Below are 14,858 nucleotides of genomic sequence, written 5' to 3' on the forward strand. Positions count from 1 at the left end.
AAGATTCCTGCCCCACCCACCTCACGCACGCGTGCGCGCACACACACGCACACACACACACACACACACACACACTTTTGGGGCCACATTCCAAAACTTGAAAAGAAGTGAGTAGTTCCCACTATTGAGAAAAGGCAAGAACTCCGAGTCAGGATGCCCCCGTTCCAGCCTTCTTAATTCTGCTGCCGTGACTCAGGGAAAGTCCCTTCTCCCTCCAGTTCTGTTTTCCTGAAGGAAGCTGGAATCTTAGATTTCATAAAGCCCTTCCACCCCCAAACATCTGGGATACTGGACCGTACATTCGGGTTCTGGAGGCAGGGAATGGAGAAGGAATGGGTGCAAGTCAGTAGTTCCCCTATGGGTGGGAATTAGCTATTTATCACCCTCTGGCCTGTGAGGAATGGTGATATGCCATGACGTACAGGCACATGGAGTGTTTCGGCTCACGAAGTGATCAATAAATGATCACTGAAAACCCATTATGGAACTTCCCTGGTGGTCCAAGTGGTTAAGACTCTAGGACAGGGGTTGGGTTTTAGTATTGGCTGTAACTCTGGCTCCTGGTACAATCTAGAAATGTGTCAAGTGCAAAATGAGTATTTGTTGAATGAATTGTTTCCACCTTTCACCTGAGAAAAGACACTTCCACCCCAAAGCCCCCTGAGAGACAGAAAAAAAAAAAGAGTCATAAAAGTTTATTCTATGAAAGAAAGAACATGGTTTCTATACACATATTTACAGAACAGACAGATGTATTTACAGCCAGAGGGAGGCCTTGGTGTCAGGCTTGGATTGTGGGCTGAGGGGGGGGGTGGGGGGTGGGAGGAACAGATGCCCGGAGAAGAGTGAGGAGGTATAAGAAGCCTCCTGTGGCTCAAACACAGGGCACCCTCAGCAGGAAGGGGAGAAGCAGAAACTAGAGGGAGAAACAGGAGTTCCAGTTCTTCCTGAAGAGAAGCCTGGTGAGTGTAGAGCAGGTAGGACGGAGCCCAGAGTCTGCATAGACCCTGGAGATGCACAGGAGATCCTGGAGTTGAACCTGGAACATTCTCAGGCTATCACAGTGTCCCTGGGGTGCTCTGGGGCAACGTCTGTGCCCTTCTGTTCCCGTTGCTGCCCGTAGCTGCAGAGGGGAAGGGTCCGTGGGGGTCACAGCTCGCTGGAGCGGATGGCAGGCTCCAGTTTGTGGGAGAGGGCAGTGAGGACCTTGTCGAACTTCTCATAGCGTTGGGCCTGGCTGCTGCTGGCACCCTGGCTGCCCCATAGGAGGCGCATCTGGAACTCGGTGCTGAACACCTCGAGGAGCTCCGGCCGGGCCTGGAAACCTGCAGGGAGGGGCACAGGGGTCAGGGGAACACCATCCAGCTAGGGAGGCTGGGGCTCCTACTGGGAGCCACCACATCCCTCAGGGCCCCATTCCAAGGGACCTTCCCCCACCTCTGCCAGGGATCCCACACGGTTTGTGGATGAACATAACCAAGCAGTTTAACACCTGGTCTTTGTCCTACTGTTCCTTGATAGTTCAGTTGGTAAAGAATCCACCTGCAACACAGGAGACCCTGGTTGGATTCCTGTGTCGGGAAGATCCGCTGGAGAAGGGATAGGCTACCCACTCCAGTATTCTTGGGCTTCCCTTGTGACTCAGCTGGTAAAGAATCCACCTGCAATGCAGGAGACCTGGGTTTGATCCCTGAGCTGGGAAGATCCCCTGGAGAAGGGAAAGGCTACCTACTCCAGTATTCCGGCCTACAGAATTCCATGGACTATATAGTCCATGGGGTCGCAAAGAGTCGGATATGACTGAGCAACTTTCACTTTTCACTTTCAATAATTAAAAAAAAATATTTCTTCATTGCAGCATGTGGGTTCTTTCACTGCAGCACATGGGCTTAGTAGTTGTGGTTTGTGGGTTTAGTTGCCCTGAGGGATGTGGGATTTTAGTTCCTTGACCAGGGATCGAACCCGCATCCCCTGCATTGGAAGGTGGATTCTTAACCATTGGACCACTAGGGAAGTCCCTGCAATATATAATTTTAAAATGACTAGAGGTACTTCCCTGGTGGTCCAATGGATAAGACTCCACACTCTTGATGCAGAGGGCCTGGGTTCAGTCCTTGGTCAGGGAACTAGATCCCACATGGCACTACTAGAAGATTCCAAATGCTGCAACTAAACATCCCACAGCCTACAGTGCAGATGAAAGATCCTGCGTGCCTTGACTAAGACCTGGTGTGGCCAAATAAATAAATCAATAAAAATAAATATTAAAAAACAATAAAATAACTAGAAGATAAAATATCACTGCTAACTTGGGGTAAGATACTGGGTGATTCTTTTCTTTTTTGTATTTTTCTGTAAGCTCCAAAATTTGTCATAAGAAATATATATACATTCTGTAAGTAAATATAAACAAATTTTTGTTTTGTTTTGTTCTTTCTGAAGAAAGACAGGAAAGACATATACCAAAATGACATTTACCAATCACCAGGTAATTGTTGGCAATTCGTTTATTTGGGTTTTGTTCAGCTGTTATTTCCAATTTGTCTACAATGAACTTTTGTGACTTAAATATTGCCTAAAGAAGTAAAAGGTAGCTTGTCTGAAGCCATTATCTCTGCTTCTTCTGTGAGAAGGCATTCTATTTTCTGATTAAACTGAGAGCTCCTTGAAGACAGGGTGAGTCTGCCTCAGACCCAGGGCCCCAGGCCAATTGCTTTCTAAACAACCTTGTAAAGTGGGCTTGTCAGGATGCCCACTTCACAGATGAGAAAGCTGAGGCTCAGAGAAGCTAAGATACACAGCTACTGTGCTCTTTGAATCATCTCTGTGTCCCCCAAGCTGACCTGGTGCCTGCCACTAACAATTACTTGTCAAACTGCTGAATGAGTGAAGAAAAGGGGTGAGAAAAAGAAGGCAGGGAGGGGTGGGACGAATTGAGGAAGTAGACTGACACATATACATTATCATATGTTAAATAGAGAGCTAGTGGGAAGTTGTTGCATAGCACAGGGAGCTCAACCAGTGCTCTGCGGCAACCTAGAGAGGTGGGATGAGATGGGGAGGGAGGTTCAAGAGGGAAGGGACATATGTATACTTATGGCTGATTCATGTTGCTGTAAGGCAGAAACCAATACAACATTGTAAAGCAATTATTCTACAATTAAAAAAAAAAAGTCAAGGAGACGGGGCAGCAAAGAGGGATGGAGAAATCTGAAGGGATATTTGGAGAAGAAGGGAGAGCCAGTTATGCGGAGGGAGGCCCAGGCTGCAGGATCAGCAGTGGCTTGCCCCCCCGACGCCACCAGTGACTCACCCTGCAGCTTGACTTCGGCATTGGTGTGATACAGGCCGCCATGGTGTGCCACCGTGCGGGCGGCCTCCAGGTGGGCCAGCACCACCTCCACGCCATGCTCCGTGCTGCCCCAGGGCTCAGGGCCCTCGGCGGGGGCCGAGTCACATTCCAGCAGAGTGATGAGTGGTAGGATGTGAGGAAACGTGGTGTTGCTCAGCGGCGGGCCTTCTGCAGGGAGGGAGGCATGGCGTTTAGAGGTCTCAGAGCAACCCACCGTCCACCAAGGTCCAGAAACCAAGGATGTGTTAGGGGAAGGGCCCTGCCTGAGGTCCCAGTGAGAGCCCCCAGGATTCTGACTCATGAGACAAACCCCTCCCTTTGGATTCCTCCAGCTGAACCCACTGCACCTTGGCCCAGCCCAGGGGCTGAGGCTGGACCTGGACATGGCATACACATTTGCCAGGTGCAGAAAGTGAGCGCAAGAATGGCCTGCACAGAGCTCAGTCAAGCCCTCAACATCCTCCCTACTGGGAGAGTCTGGGCCAGCCCAGAGAGGGCTGGAACCCGTCCGAGGCCACACAGCAAGATGGTGGAGGTACCTTTGCCCTCATTGAGGCTCTTGAGGAATGGCTTGAGCGTCTTCTCATAGAGGATGGCACCCTCTGTGTGTCGCTGCCGCAGGGTCACCCATGTCTGTTCCAGCCGGGCAATCTAGGGAGATCAGGCTATGAGCGACTAGCCAGGGAAGGGGCCTGCTGGGGCCACAGGCCAGTATGCTGAGCCGACACCCAGATGTGGGATAATAATTATTAGTATAGTCACCATTCAGGTCTCCGGGACAGGGCTGATGGCTTTTCACAGGTCTCCCATAAGTCCTCGCAACAACCCATTTTACATATGAGGGAACTAAGGCTCAGAGAGGACAATAAAGGCACTCTCCTCATGAGACTGCTTTAAGGAATCAGTGTTTCTAAGTACTCAATGTACCTTGTGCATAGTCAGTGCTTGCTAAACGCTAGCCACTTTATATTTATTCTTTCAACTCATATAAAGTTCCTCAATCATTTTACAGGTGGAGAAACGGAGAGCAGGGACAGGGAAAGACTTTGTCTGGAAGCAGGTCAGCACCAAAAGGACTCAGTTCTCCCAGTTACTCTGTCACCAATGCTGCCTAAAAGGTCCTCAAGTTCTTCCTGATTCAATAGACAGCCGTCCCAAAGGGACACATATCAGGGCTCCTCGCAACAGAGACTAGCTTATGTCCAGTGCTACGTGGGCCCCTCAGTACCTGGGCCATATCCAGGGCACCCATGACCGCAGCAAAGCTGAACATGTTGCCCATGGTCCCTCGAAGCTCGGCGGCCAGCTGGATGGTCTTGTGCAGGAGCGCTGCCCGCTCCTCAGCGGAGCCCGTGCAGCCCAGGATGTCCATGGCCAGCATGATGGACATGGTGTGGAACCTGTTGGAGCGGCCGGGTCAGAGGGGCGGGGCCAGGGATCTAGGGTTGGGGTCCCTGTGGTTGGGCGCCGAGGGGTGGAGGATAGAGCCAAAAGTGAGAGGTTGTAACGAGTCAATGAGATTAGGGGGTGCGGCCAGAGTGTGGGCGGGGATAAAGCAAAGTTAAGGGGTTCTGATTGGTCAGTATAAGTCAGGGGGCGGGGCCAGAGACCCGTGAGCGCCAGGCTGAGGACCGTGGGACCGATCAGAGGAAATCATCAGAAATCATCCGACAGAGCTGTTCTAAGAAAAGAAAGAAGAGAAGCCGGAGCTGATGGGCGGGCCAAGGCTCACAGATTGTGGTCAGTCAAGAGGATACAGAAAGTGAATTCGGAGATAAAGGACTCAGTCTTTGAAAAACCAGGATTACTTGGAACTGGATAAAGAAAGCTGAGCACCCAAGAATTGATGCTTTTGAACTGTGGTGTTGGAGAAGACTCTTGAGAGTCCCTTGGACTACAAGGAGATCCAACCAATCTATCCTAAAGGAGATCAGTCCTGAATTTTCATTGGAAGAACTGATGCTGAAGCTGAAACTCCAATACTTTGACCCCCTGATGCGAAGAACTGACTCATTCGAAAAGACCCTGATGCTGGGAAAGATTGAAGGCGGGAGGAGAAGGGGATGACAGAGGATGAGATAGTTGGATGGCATCACCGACTCAATGGGCATGAGTTTGAGTAAACTCCAGGAGTTGATGATGGATGGGGAGGCCTGGCGGGCTGCAGTCCATGGGGTTGCAAAGTGTCGGATAGGACTGAGCGACTGAACTGACTGAATGAACTGGATATCAGGAACAATTGGTCAATGGGATAGGAGGCGTGGCTATGATCTGGGAGCCGGGGTGAGACACTGCGATTGGCCAATCGGCCACAGTAAAGAGCAGCGAGGTAGTCCAGGGGGTTGGTTCCCGGTGACTCCCGTGTGCGCGCGCCTTACCTTTCCAGCAGGTCTAGTCGTAGCTGCCGGCCATGGGGGAGAGTGAGCAGCTCCATGCCCCAGCGGACTCCCATTAGGGTCTGCATCTCCTTGGTAACGCCCAGTATCCTAGCAACCTACAAGGACGCCCAGAGGGCTGATTAATTTCCTGTCAGGGCTAGCCCAAGCCATCTGGGAGTCAGAGAGCTTTATCTAGCAGGGCAGCCTGGCTGGGAAGCCGGCTCTGAATTCCAGGTTTATGACTAACCCTCTGACATGGAGCAAATAAGTTTCACTCTCCCCATCTATGAAATGCAGGATAAATGGAAAAATGCCCAGTGGGGTCTGACATGTGCCAGAGGTGCCCAGGACACTCATTCCAGAAGAAATAAGGTCCAGGGAGGGAAAGGGCTTGTCCTAGGTCATACACTGGACCTAGAACCCAGGGCTTCTTCCTTCATGCCTAGCACTCTTCACAGCGCCGCATCTCAGCGCTGTTTCTTTTCTTTCTTCTTGAGCTCAGAGACAAGTGTGACCAAATAATCAGTGTTCCCCTCCCCAACACACACACACACACACACACACACCCCAAACTTCAGAGGGAGAAACTGAGGCATAGATCAAGTTAGGGTCCTTAGATGGGCAGGATTCATTCAAAGCAAAGGCCCAGGCATTAACAATTTATGGACCTAAACAATGAGTTTTGTCCACTAGGGGGGTGGGGGTGGGGAGTCCGGCCTCTTATAGTCCCTGGACTGGCCAGACCAACTCTCACCGGGCTCAAAAAGTGTCCCAGGGAGCCAGACACCACTAGTTTTCAGGACTCCTCGGTTCCAGTGCCAAACTGACATCTGGAGGAAGCAAGAGTATCTCAGCTTTTGCTTTTTTTTTTCCAAGGAGAAAATGGGAGCCCAGAGAGGTAAAGTGATTAGTCAGAGTCACACAGCAAGTAAAGGGCAGCCATGAAGTCAGAATCCAGGACCACTCACTCTACTTGGGGATGTGGGGGCCAGTTCCTCACCACCCTAACCCCTGTCCCAAAGCTAGAGGATAAAGGTATACCACTGCCCCAGTGTGCGCCCAGCACCTACCAGGCAGTCAACCTTGGTAACGTGCCGGGCCAGTGTCCGGGCATCGACCTCTGCCAGCAGCTCCTTGACCTTACGCAGGAGGCCCACCTCCAGCGGCCGGTTATCCTTGGGGATCAACAGTGACTGGAAGGTAGCCGGGTTAAAGGAAGAGGTGGCTTCCACAACAGGGACTGTGAAGGTTCTGCCCCAGTCCCCTTCGGGGGCCCCGTTTTCTGACAGTTCCTTAAGCTTCTCCCCATAGCTCCTGGCCTGGCGGCCAGAGGCTTCAGCTGCTGCCCACTCTCGGCTGCCACGGACAGGAGGCTGGAGCTGGCAGTAATGGCCAGAGTCCGGGTCACTGTAGCTGCTGAGCGATGGTGATGGGGAGGCCTTGCAGAGGGTGTGGGAGGGGCTGGAGTAAGGGCCCTTGTCCGACTCCCCGTGGGGCTTTGGAGCACTTCCGGGACACAGCTGGGGTTCGCTGGAGCGGCGTGTGACAGGGGAGGTGGGCAGTGCTGTGGCTGAGGGGGCGGCAGGGGCGGCGTGGACACGGGTCACTGCAGGGAAATAAAGAGAGACAACTAGTTACCATGACTCCCTAGCCAGTGTGATTCCCCCACTGCTTTCCCAGAGGACAAGCTCCACCCACCCTACAGGGGTGATATCCCACCTCCCTGTACCCAGGCCAGGCCCAGCTGACACTGGCACATTGACCAGCCCTCAGTGATATTTTCAAATTCCCTGGACCCCAGGGGTCAGACTTTCTTACCCTAAGGCTGCTGCAGCCTTGGGGAACCACTGAGCTACTTGAAGGAGCTTTCTGTGATTCAGAGAAGCTAAGCACTTGCTGGAGTTCACTGTGTGGAATCATTTCTCAATGAATTAATAATAAGGATTTATTGAGGACATGTGTTCTGGGAGCTGGTGACATGCTGTAGCTACACCGGTCAAAACAGTAAAACCATCATCCAAAATTAGAGGTGATGTTTATTGAGTTCTAACTGCCTGCGAGATCCTTCTCTGCCCCTTAATCTGTTTAACCCTCTCAACATCCTGTGCATGAGTACTTTTATGATCCTCATTCTTCAGATGAGAAAAGTGAGACTCAGAGAAGCCAGCTGACCTGCCTAAGGTCACCCAACCAGCAAAGGGTAGAGCTGGGATTCAAAACCAGGTGTTGAGTCCTCACTCCTGGGTACTTCCCTGTGCCATGTTGCTTAGAAGTTGTCCAATAAATAATTTGTGGCAAAGCATCTTGACATTTACACTCAGGGGTGTTGTTTGGAAGGCAAGTTGGCAGTTATGACAAGCTGGCGGGCCTGTAGTTAGAGAAGAATTTGTGACAACCCATATAGACATCTACATGGCAACAGGGCATTTCCCAGCAAAGGTTCCCCTGGACTTCCCCTCTGCACGCTTTGCCTGCCATGTGGACAATATGTGGTATGGCCTGCTGAAAACATTATTTTTTTTTCTTCCAGAAATGAGCTAGTGGCATGTTTCTACAGTAGAAATCTTCTTTATATTAAAAAAAAAAATGCACAGTGCTCTGTGCTTTCTGCTCAATTTTGCTGGGAATGTAGAACTTCTCTGAAAAGATCTATTTAAAAGAAAAAATAAATGAATAAAGCAAGCTTGACCAGTCCAGTTGGATCCCACCATTTGGAATCAGGGATACATTAAATCCCAGCCAATAACAGGGCCTGGTCAAGTGGCTCCTCACATGCGGAGGCTCTTGACCAATGGGGACTGAGTGTTGCTGACTGCACAAACTTCATAGCATTGGAGCCCAGATTCAGCAGCATTCAAGAGAATGCATGGAAACCACATCCACAGTGCCTGGTATCCAACAGGGACTCAGTGAATTGTTGCAGAATGAACCAGCCATGGCTATGTTTTGCATGTCAACATGGATAGTTTTAGTATCCACTGTTGCAGGGCATGTCTCTCAGATAAGACGAAGAGGCACACATGATCAAACACTGTCACAGAAATCGTCAGACAGCGCACACATGGGCACACGAGGCCACCCCCACCAGACCCCCACGCGCCCCCCTCCACTGGCCATACCGGTACTATAGGCAGGGGAGCTGGGGCTCTCGGAGATAGGGGCCATGGGCGAGTGCAGGTCTTGGATCTGGTCCATGCTGAGTGCACAGTTGCGGATGGATTCCCGGGGGTGGGGCAGTGATGTGCTGTGGAGCAGACACCTTCATGAGCAAGGAGCCCAGAGGTCAGGGTCCTCAGCTAGCATTAGGACACCCACCTCTGCCTCCATCCTAGATCTGCTGAACTTCAGAAGCAGAAAAGGCTTAGAAATGATCACGTCCAACCTCCCACCTGGCAGGTACAAAAACTGAAGCCCAGAGGAGGAAGGGCTTGTTCAGTCCACGACCTGCACAACTGTTCTCTTCCCTGGGAAACTTGCCCCCAACTTGAAGAATGGTCTGGGGAGAGAGGCTAGCAAGAAAGATGGCCAGGCCAAGGGAGCCAAACCCATGGTCCTGGCCTCTCCTCACTGATCCCACACTATTACTCAGGATGCCTTGGGCACACATGGCCTGTAGATCCTGGCACTGTTTTAATCACTGGTTCCAAACCACAGGCCAAGTGGTTACTCCCCACAGGGTATCCAACCAGCAGTTCCTTGGCTGACAGCACGCAGTCCAGGTCCAGGGAAATGGGACCTATGGAAGTGCTGAAGCAAGCACGTTGAGTGCTAAGTCACTTCATTCGTAACTGACTCTTTGCGACCCTATGGAATGTAGCCTGCCAGATTTCTCTGTCCATGGGATTCTCCAGGCAAGAATACTGGAGTGGGTTGCCATTTCTTACTCCAGGGGATCTTCCTGATTCAGGGATCGAACCTGCATCTCTTGTCTCCTGCATTGGCAGGCGGGTTCTTTACCACTAGCACCACCTGAGAAGCCCCAAAAGATGGCACGTCTTGCTTCAAACAGCCAGGGAAGCCATAGAAACTAGGGGCACAGACTTTGGAGTTGTGAACCTGGGTCTGAATCTTGGTCCTACAACTCTCTAGCAAGCAGCTACCCCTCTTCAAGCCTAGTTCTCATCTACAAAGTGGCAGAATGGGCAGAAGCCACCTCCCAGGGGACATGGGAATCAGTGAGGTTGAGAACAGCATCAGGAGAGGGCCGGGTGCACAGTAGGGCTTCAGGAATGATTTGCAGCTGTGGCTTGTCCTCGGATCAGGGCCCAGTGTCACCAAGCCCCAGACATCTGGGTGTCATCAAAAATGTCGCTGAAAACATTCCACTCCCTGTGCGATGGTTTGCAAAGTGCTCTGTTCTGATGCCCACCTGGGCCTAGTTAGGTGGGGTGAGGTGGGGTAGCATTAGCAATAGGGATCAGGTCCTTGCCTGGGACAGGACAGCACCCAGGGCTCCTCCAGACCCGAGGGAGCTTTCTGAGTGAGGGCTCTTTATAGGTCGGCACGTGGAGGCAAGAGAGGAGGAAGGTCAGGGCCAAGGGCGCACAGCTAGTTGTAGCAGAGCTGAGACTGCGACTGGGCTCCACACCCCACTCAGCATGGTGGGAGCTTCCTCCTCTTGTTCTGCACACACTGAGGCTCCAGGGCAGTCATTTTACCCCAGACCAGTGTGACTGGGCCTCTCCTTTTCCCATCAGCACTCACATTACTGACACTCCCACTTGACAGATGGGAAGACTGAGGCCGAATGTGGGTTCTCACTCACCTGGTGGGGCAGCCATCGCTGCGGGTGACCTTGTCAGCAGTGAGCCCATCGGTCATGGTGACGCTCCGCCGCTTCATGTGGCTGCCCTTGGGGCCCGAGGGGCTGGCAGGGCTGGTGGCCTTGCCCCCGCCCTGGCCCAGGCCATAGCAGGCCTCCAGGTAGCGCAGCGGGAAGGTGCGGTTGACCGGGCAGTAGATGATGGCACCACTCTGCTCTGACACAGCCTTGCGGCTGCCCACGTGGTACCGCACCAGGGCCGGCACGTGGTCGAAGCTCTCCTGCTCGAACAGGTACTGGATGTGGGTGTAGCTCTCACCCGCCTTCACCACCACCTTGTTGATCTTGAAGTGCAAGGCCTGGTTGCGCCAGCGGCACGTGAGCACGTAGTCACCCAGGCTGGTGAGCGAGTCCCGGATGAGGAAGTCACCGTTGCGCTGCACCAGGGTCTCCGAGACCTGGAAGAGGCAAGGGTCAGGCTGGAGCGGGGCGGGAGAGGGCCAGACCCTGGGTCTGGGGCACACAGTCAACAGAGACAGCTGAAGCTTGGGAGGGGGACCCAACGACCCAGATTCAAAGGGTGCATCTCGGCCAGAAGCCGTGGGTCTGAGCACAGAGCCTCGGACATGGAGGAGGGACATAGCACTCTGGAAAGGGAGTCCCCAAGATCTGAAACTCAGGTCTCAGACCTACTCCTTCTCAGGGATCTCACTGGGCACAGTGAATTCCCCATCCTTCTTCCTCCAAACAGCCAGGGCTCTGGCATGTCTCTGGGCTGAATATCCTCCCATTCCTGCTCACCTGGTGAACTATCCATTCCACAATGGCCTGTCTCCTCAGCACCCCTTCCTTGGGGCAGCCCACACCCCCTGCCGGGCAATCCATTCTTGAGCTTCTCCCACTGGGTTCTGACTGCCTGCCTGTCGACCCCTACCCTGGACTACCAGCTGTCGAGGGAAGTCACCACCTATTTTATCTCTGCATCCTTGGTGCCCAGCACAGGAGCTGGCAGAGTTTATAATTGACAAAGATTTATAGCAAGCATGAAAAATGGAAGAACAGGTGACTGTTAGCCCAAGCCTATGCCTCAGCCCATTAAGTCAACCTTATCAAAATGGAATCACTGAAGTGCTGATATTCACTAACCAAACACATAAGAGGCTGATGTATAGACCTATAACAGTAACTAAAAATATTAGTGTTAATAGTAATAACCACCACCACCACCATAAAGGACAATGTTCATTGAGCTCATATGACATCATGTTATATCAGACATCATGTTAAGCACCTCACATAAATTAACTCATTTAATTCTCACCTGCTGAGTTACTTTAGTTGTGTCTGACTCTTTGTGACCCTATGGACCATAGCCCACTAGGCTCCTCTGCGTTTGGGATTCTCCAGGCAAGAAAACTAGAGTGGGTTACCATGCCCTCCTCCAGGGGATCTTCCTGACTCAGGAATCAAACCTGCATCTCTTATGCCTCCTGCATTGGCAGGCGAGTTCTTTACCAATAGAGCCACCTGGGAATTCTCACAACCAACCTTTACAGTAGGTACTATTATTAGCCTCCACTTAATTAATTAATTTATTTAGCCCACACCTTGCAGCATGTGGGATCTTAGTTCCCTGACCAGGGATCAAACCTGTGGCCCCTGCAGTGGAAGCACAGAGTCTAAACCACTGGACCACCAGAGAAGCCCCATATCCTCAATGTTATAGGTGAGGAAACTGGGGCTCAGAGAGGTAAAGAGACTTGTTCAAGGTCACGCAGTCAGTTAAATGGCAGAGCTAGACCTCATCCTCTACTCTGATTGAACCCACCGAATGATAGTTGGAGCTTTTCTGGTCTGGGACTGGCCAAGGCGGTGAGGGGAAGGGTCTAGGGCTGGGGTCCCAGCTCAGGGCCCACTCACCTCACGTGGGATGCGGCCGTGGTACCAGGCATGGCTGCGGAGATCTGTGCTGCTGAGTTTGAGCTCTTCCTCCAACTCCTTGTGCAATTTCTCAGGCGATGAGTCTAAGATGTACTTCTCCTTGGAGAACTAGGCAGAAGACAGCAAAAGTTGGCATCCAGTCTGAAGCCCCTTCCTCCTTCCCTCCCAACTTCCCCCACCTCAGGTGAACTCATTCCATCCCGGGACTCTGGGAACACTTAGGCACAGATGCCAGAAAGGTTCTCACCCATGAGTCCCTATCCCAGTAGGTGTAGAGGAATCTCAATTAAATACACCAAAAAGTGCCTACTGTGTGCTAGGCACTGCATTATTGCCAGGGTAGACAGGGAAATAAACAAGCCTGTCCTCAAAGAAGCTCCTTGTCTAAGACAGGAGGCAAAAGCAACACAAGTATTTCAGCAGACTGCAGTCAGCACCACAGTATTGGACAGCGGCAAAGAGCTGGGTAGCTTTCAAAAGGGAGATGGAGTCTAGGCCAGGTAGAGTGGTCTAGGAAGGCTTCCTGGAGGAGATGGCACTCATGAAATTCATTTTGTACCAAGGACACCAAACTGATCTGGAAGTGGGGGAGGGAGGATTTCTACAAGTGGATAAGACAGCAAGTACTCAGGTAAAACCATGGACAAAAACAGGGCTGTGTGGATGAGGATACATTCTGGGGCAGTGAATTATACAGGGGTGGAGGAGGCAGCTACAAAGAGGGACGCAGAGGCCCCTGCCAAAGGCATCTGTGATGTCCTTTATAGTTCACAAAGCCCCTTCTTCCTTGCTATCCCAAGCAATCCCTGCTAGATGGGGCAACCAGCCCAGCAGGGAAGCCCGAGGTCACTCACTGGGGCTAATGCCCAGGATCCCTCTTTCCACCTGCCCAAGGGGGAGATTCCTGGTTTCCTGGTTGCTGTGGCCTGGGGTTGGAAGCCTAAGAACAGGGAGATGGGAGTCCCTGCTGCCAGGTACATTCCCACCACAGAAAGTGAAAGTGAAGTCATTCAGTCGTGTCTGACTCTTTGCAACCCCATGGACTGTAGCCTATCAGGCTCCTCCATCCATGGGATTTTCCAGGCAAGAGTGCTGGAGTGGATTGCCATTTCCTTCTCCAGGGGATCTTCCTGACCCGAATCAAACCCGGGTCTCCTGCATTGCAGGCAGACACTTTATCATCTGAGCCACCAGGGAAGCCCTTGCCCAATTCTGGCTATGTTGTATGAATCCCCAGGGCCTCAGTTTCTTCCTCTATAAAATGGGTACAATTGCAGAACCTGCCTCACCAGGTTGCAAGGATGAAAGGCGACAATACTCCAAAGCACTGCAACCAGCCCACAGATGTGCTTGTCACTCTGAGAACATGTAACATTGCTCCTTTCCCCAACTCCAGGCCCCAAAGATGGCTGGTCCAGGACGGATAGATCTGGCCCAGAACTGACCAGGCAGCAAGACAGATGAAGGGGGTCACTAAAGGGCAATCTCTCCCCAGGAGCCACTCCTCACCAGGGTCCAGTGGCTTCCAGTCCACTCCCTGCCTCCTCTGACCTTTCACAGTTCTCAGAGCCTAACCCTGCCACTCCATTTGTTATCCCTCTGCTTCTACTGCCTCAGTTTACCTCAGTCTACACTGCTCCTAAGACACCCCATTTCCCAGCTTCAGAGATATCTTGAATTTCTGACTCCACTATGTCCACATTGATGGAACCCCCACTCTAGGACAGGTCTTATGCCAGGGACTGAATCCAAGGTCATCAGTACAGGCAGCCTCAGCCCTAGGGGAGCTATGCAGATACTGACAAGCAATCCTAGGGTTTCTGGATGCTCAGAGACACACAGGGAGCTCCAGGAGGAGATGAGCATGTCCCTCCTCATCTGGTCAGGGAGTCCCTGAAGAGGTGATGTCTCCACCGAGACCTGAATGAGCCAAACAAAAGGATTACAGTGGGGACTGACAGGCAACCAAGTGGGCAAGAAAGAGCTCTGGGAAGAGAGTGGCAAACTCAGGGCCCTGTAGAAAGAGCTAAGGCCCTGGGGGTGGAGGAAGAAGCTTCAGAAGGGCTGGGGGGTGGCAGGGGCAGGCGTGGCAGGGCTGTGAATCTGTCTTGGGAAGCTGAGATTAACCCAGAGGCCACAGCAGAGCTGCAGAGGGTTTTTAAAGCATTGGGGTAGGTTCGATCAGCTGTGTGGAGAGGGCCTGGAGTGTGTTCCAGGCAATGGCAGGGCAGGGTGGAGTGTCGGGGTGGGGACTGGGGGAAGGGTATTTAGACAACCATTGATGGGGTGCAGGGAATAGGGTGGGGTGGGTCAGAGAGGATTCCAGGCAGACAGCTTGGGAAGACAATGAAACACTCTCCAAGGTGGGCAAGACTGGTGGCAGGAGCAGCTTGGCGATGGGCTCATAAAATTCTGAGCTGTGAGG

The 14,858-nt window shown here is 52.2% G+C and overlaps 1 protein-coding gene across 11 annotated transcripts in view; it reads right to left on the minus strand.

Moving 5' to 3' along the window:
* Positions 1 to 680: 680 nt before the first annotated feature.
* SH2D3C (SH2 domain containing 3C) overlaps positions 681 to 14,858 on the minus strand; it is a 33,137-nt gene continuing 18,959 nt past the window's right edge. For 6 of the 11 annotated variants that reach the window (XM_006074482.4, XM_006074481.4, XM_006074483.4 and 3 more), the window contains 9 exons: positions 12,413 to 12,541; positions 10,496 to 10,950; positions 8,850 to 8,974; positions 6,801 to 7,336; positions 5,731 to 5,846; positions 4,581 to 4,752; positions 3,892 to 4,003; positions 3,314 to 3,520; positions 681 to 1,325 (listed from right to left, as the gene is read on the minus strand). In XM_006074482.4, the coding sequence (XP_006074544.1) occupies positions 1,150 to 1,325; positions 3,314 to 3,520; positions 3,892 to 4,003; positions 4,581 to 4,752; positions 5,731 to 5,846; positions 6,801 to 7,336; positions 8,850 to 8,974; positions 10,496 to 10,950; positions 12,413 to 12,541 (2,028 nt within the window). In that variant the 3' untranslated portion in view covers positions 681 to 1,149. Of the gene's footprint in view, positions 1,326 to 3,313; positions 3,521 to 3,891; positions 4,004 to 4,580; positions 4,753 to 5,730; positions 5,847 to 6,800; positions 7,337 to 8,849; positions 8,975 to 10,495; positions 10,951 to 12,412; positions 12,542 to 14,236; positions 14,354 to 14,858 lie in introns of all 11 variants that reach the window. The other 5 variants (XM_025261698.3, XM_025261699.3, XM_044926377.2 and 2 more) reach the window with 1 other exon arrangement.

Source organism: Bubalus bubalis, chromosome 12 (assembly GCF_019923935.1).
Source record: "Bubalus bubalis isolate 160015118507 breed Murrah chromosome 12, NDDB_SH_1, whole genome shotgun sequence".
In the NCBI taxonomy this organism is placed as follows: Eukaryota; Metazoa; Chordata; class Mammalia; order Artiodactyla; family Bovidae; genus Bubalus; species Bubalus bubalis.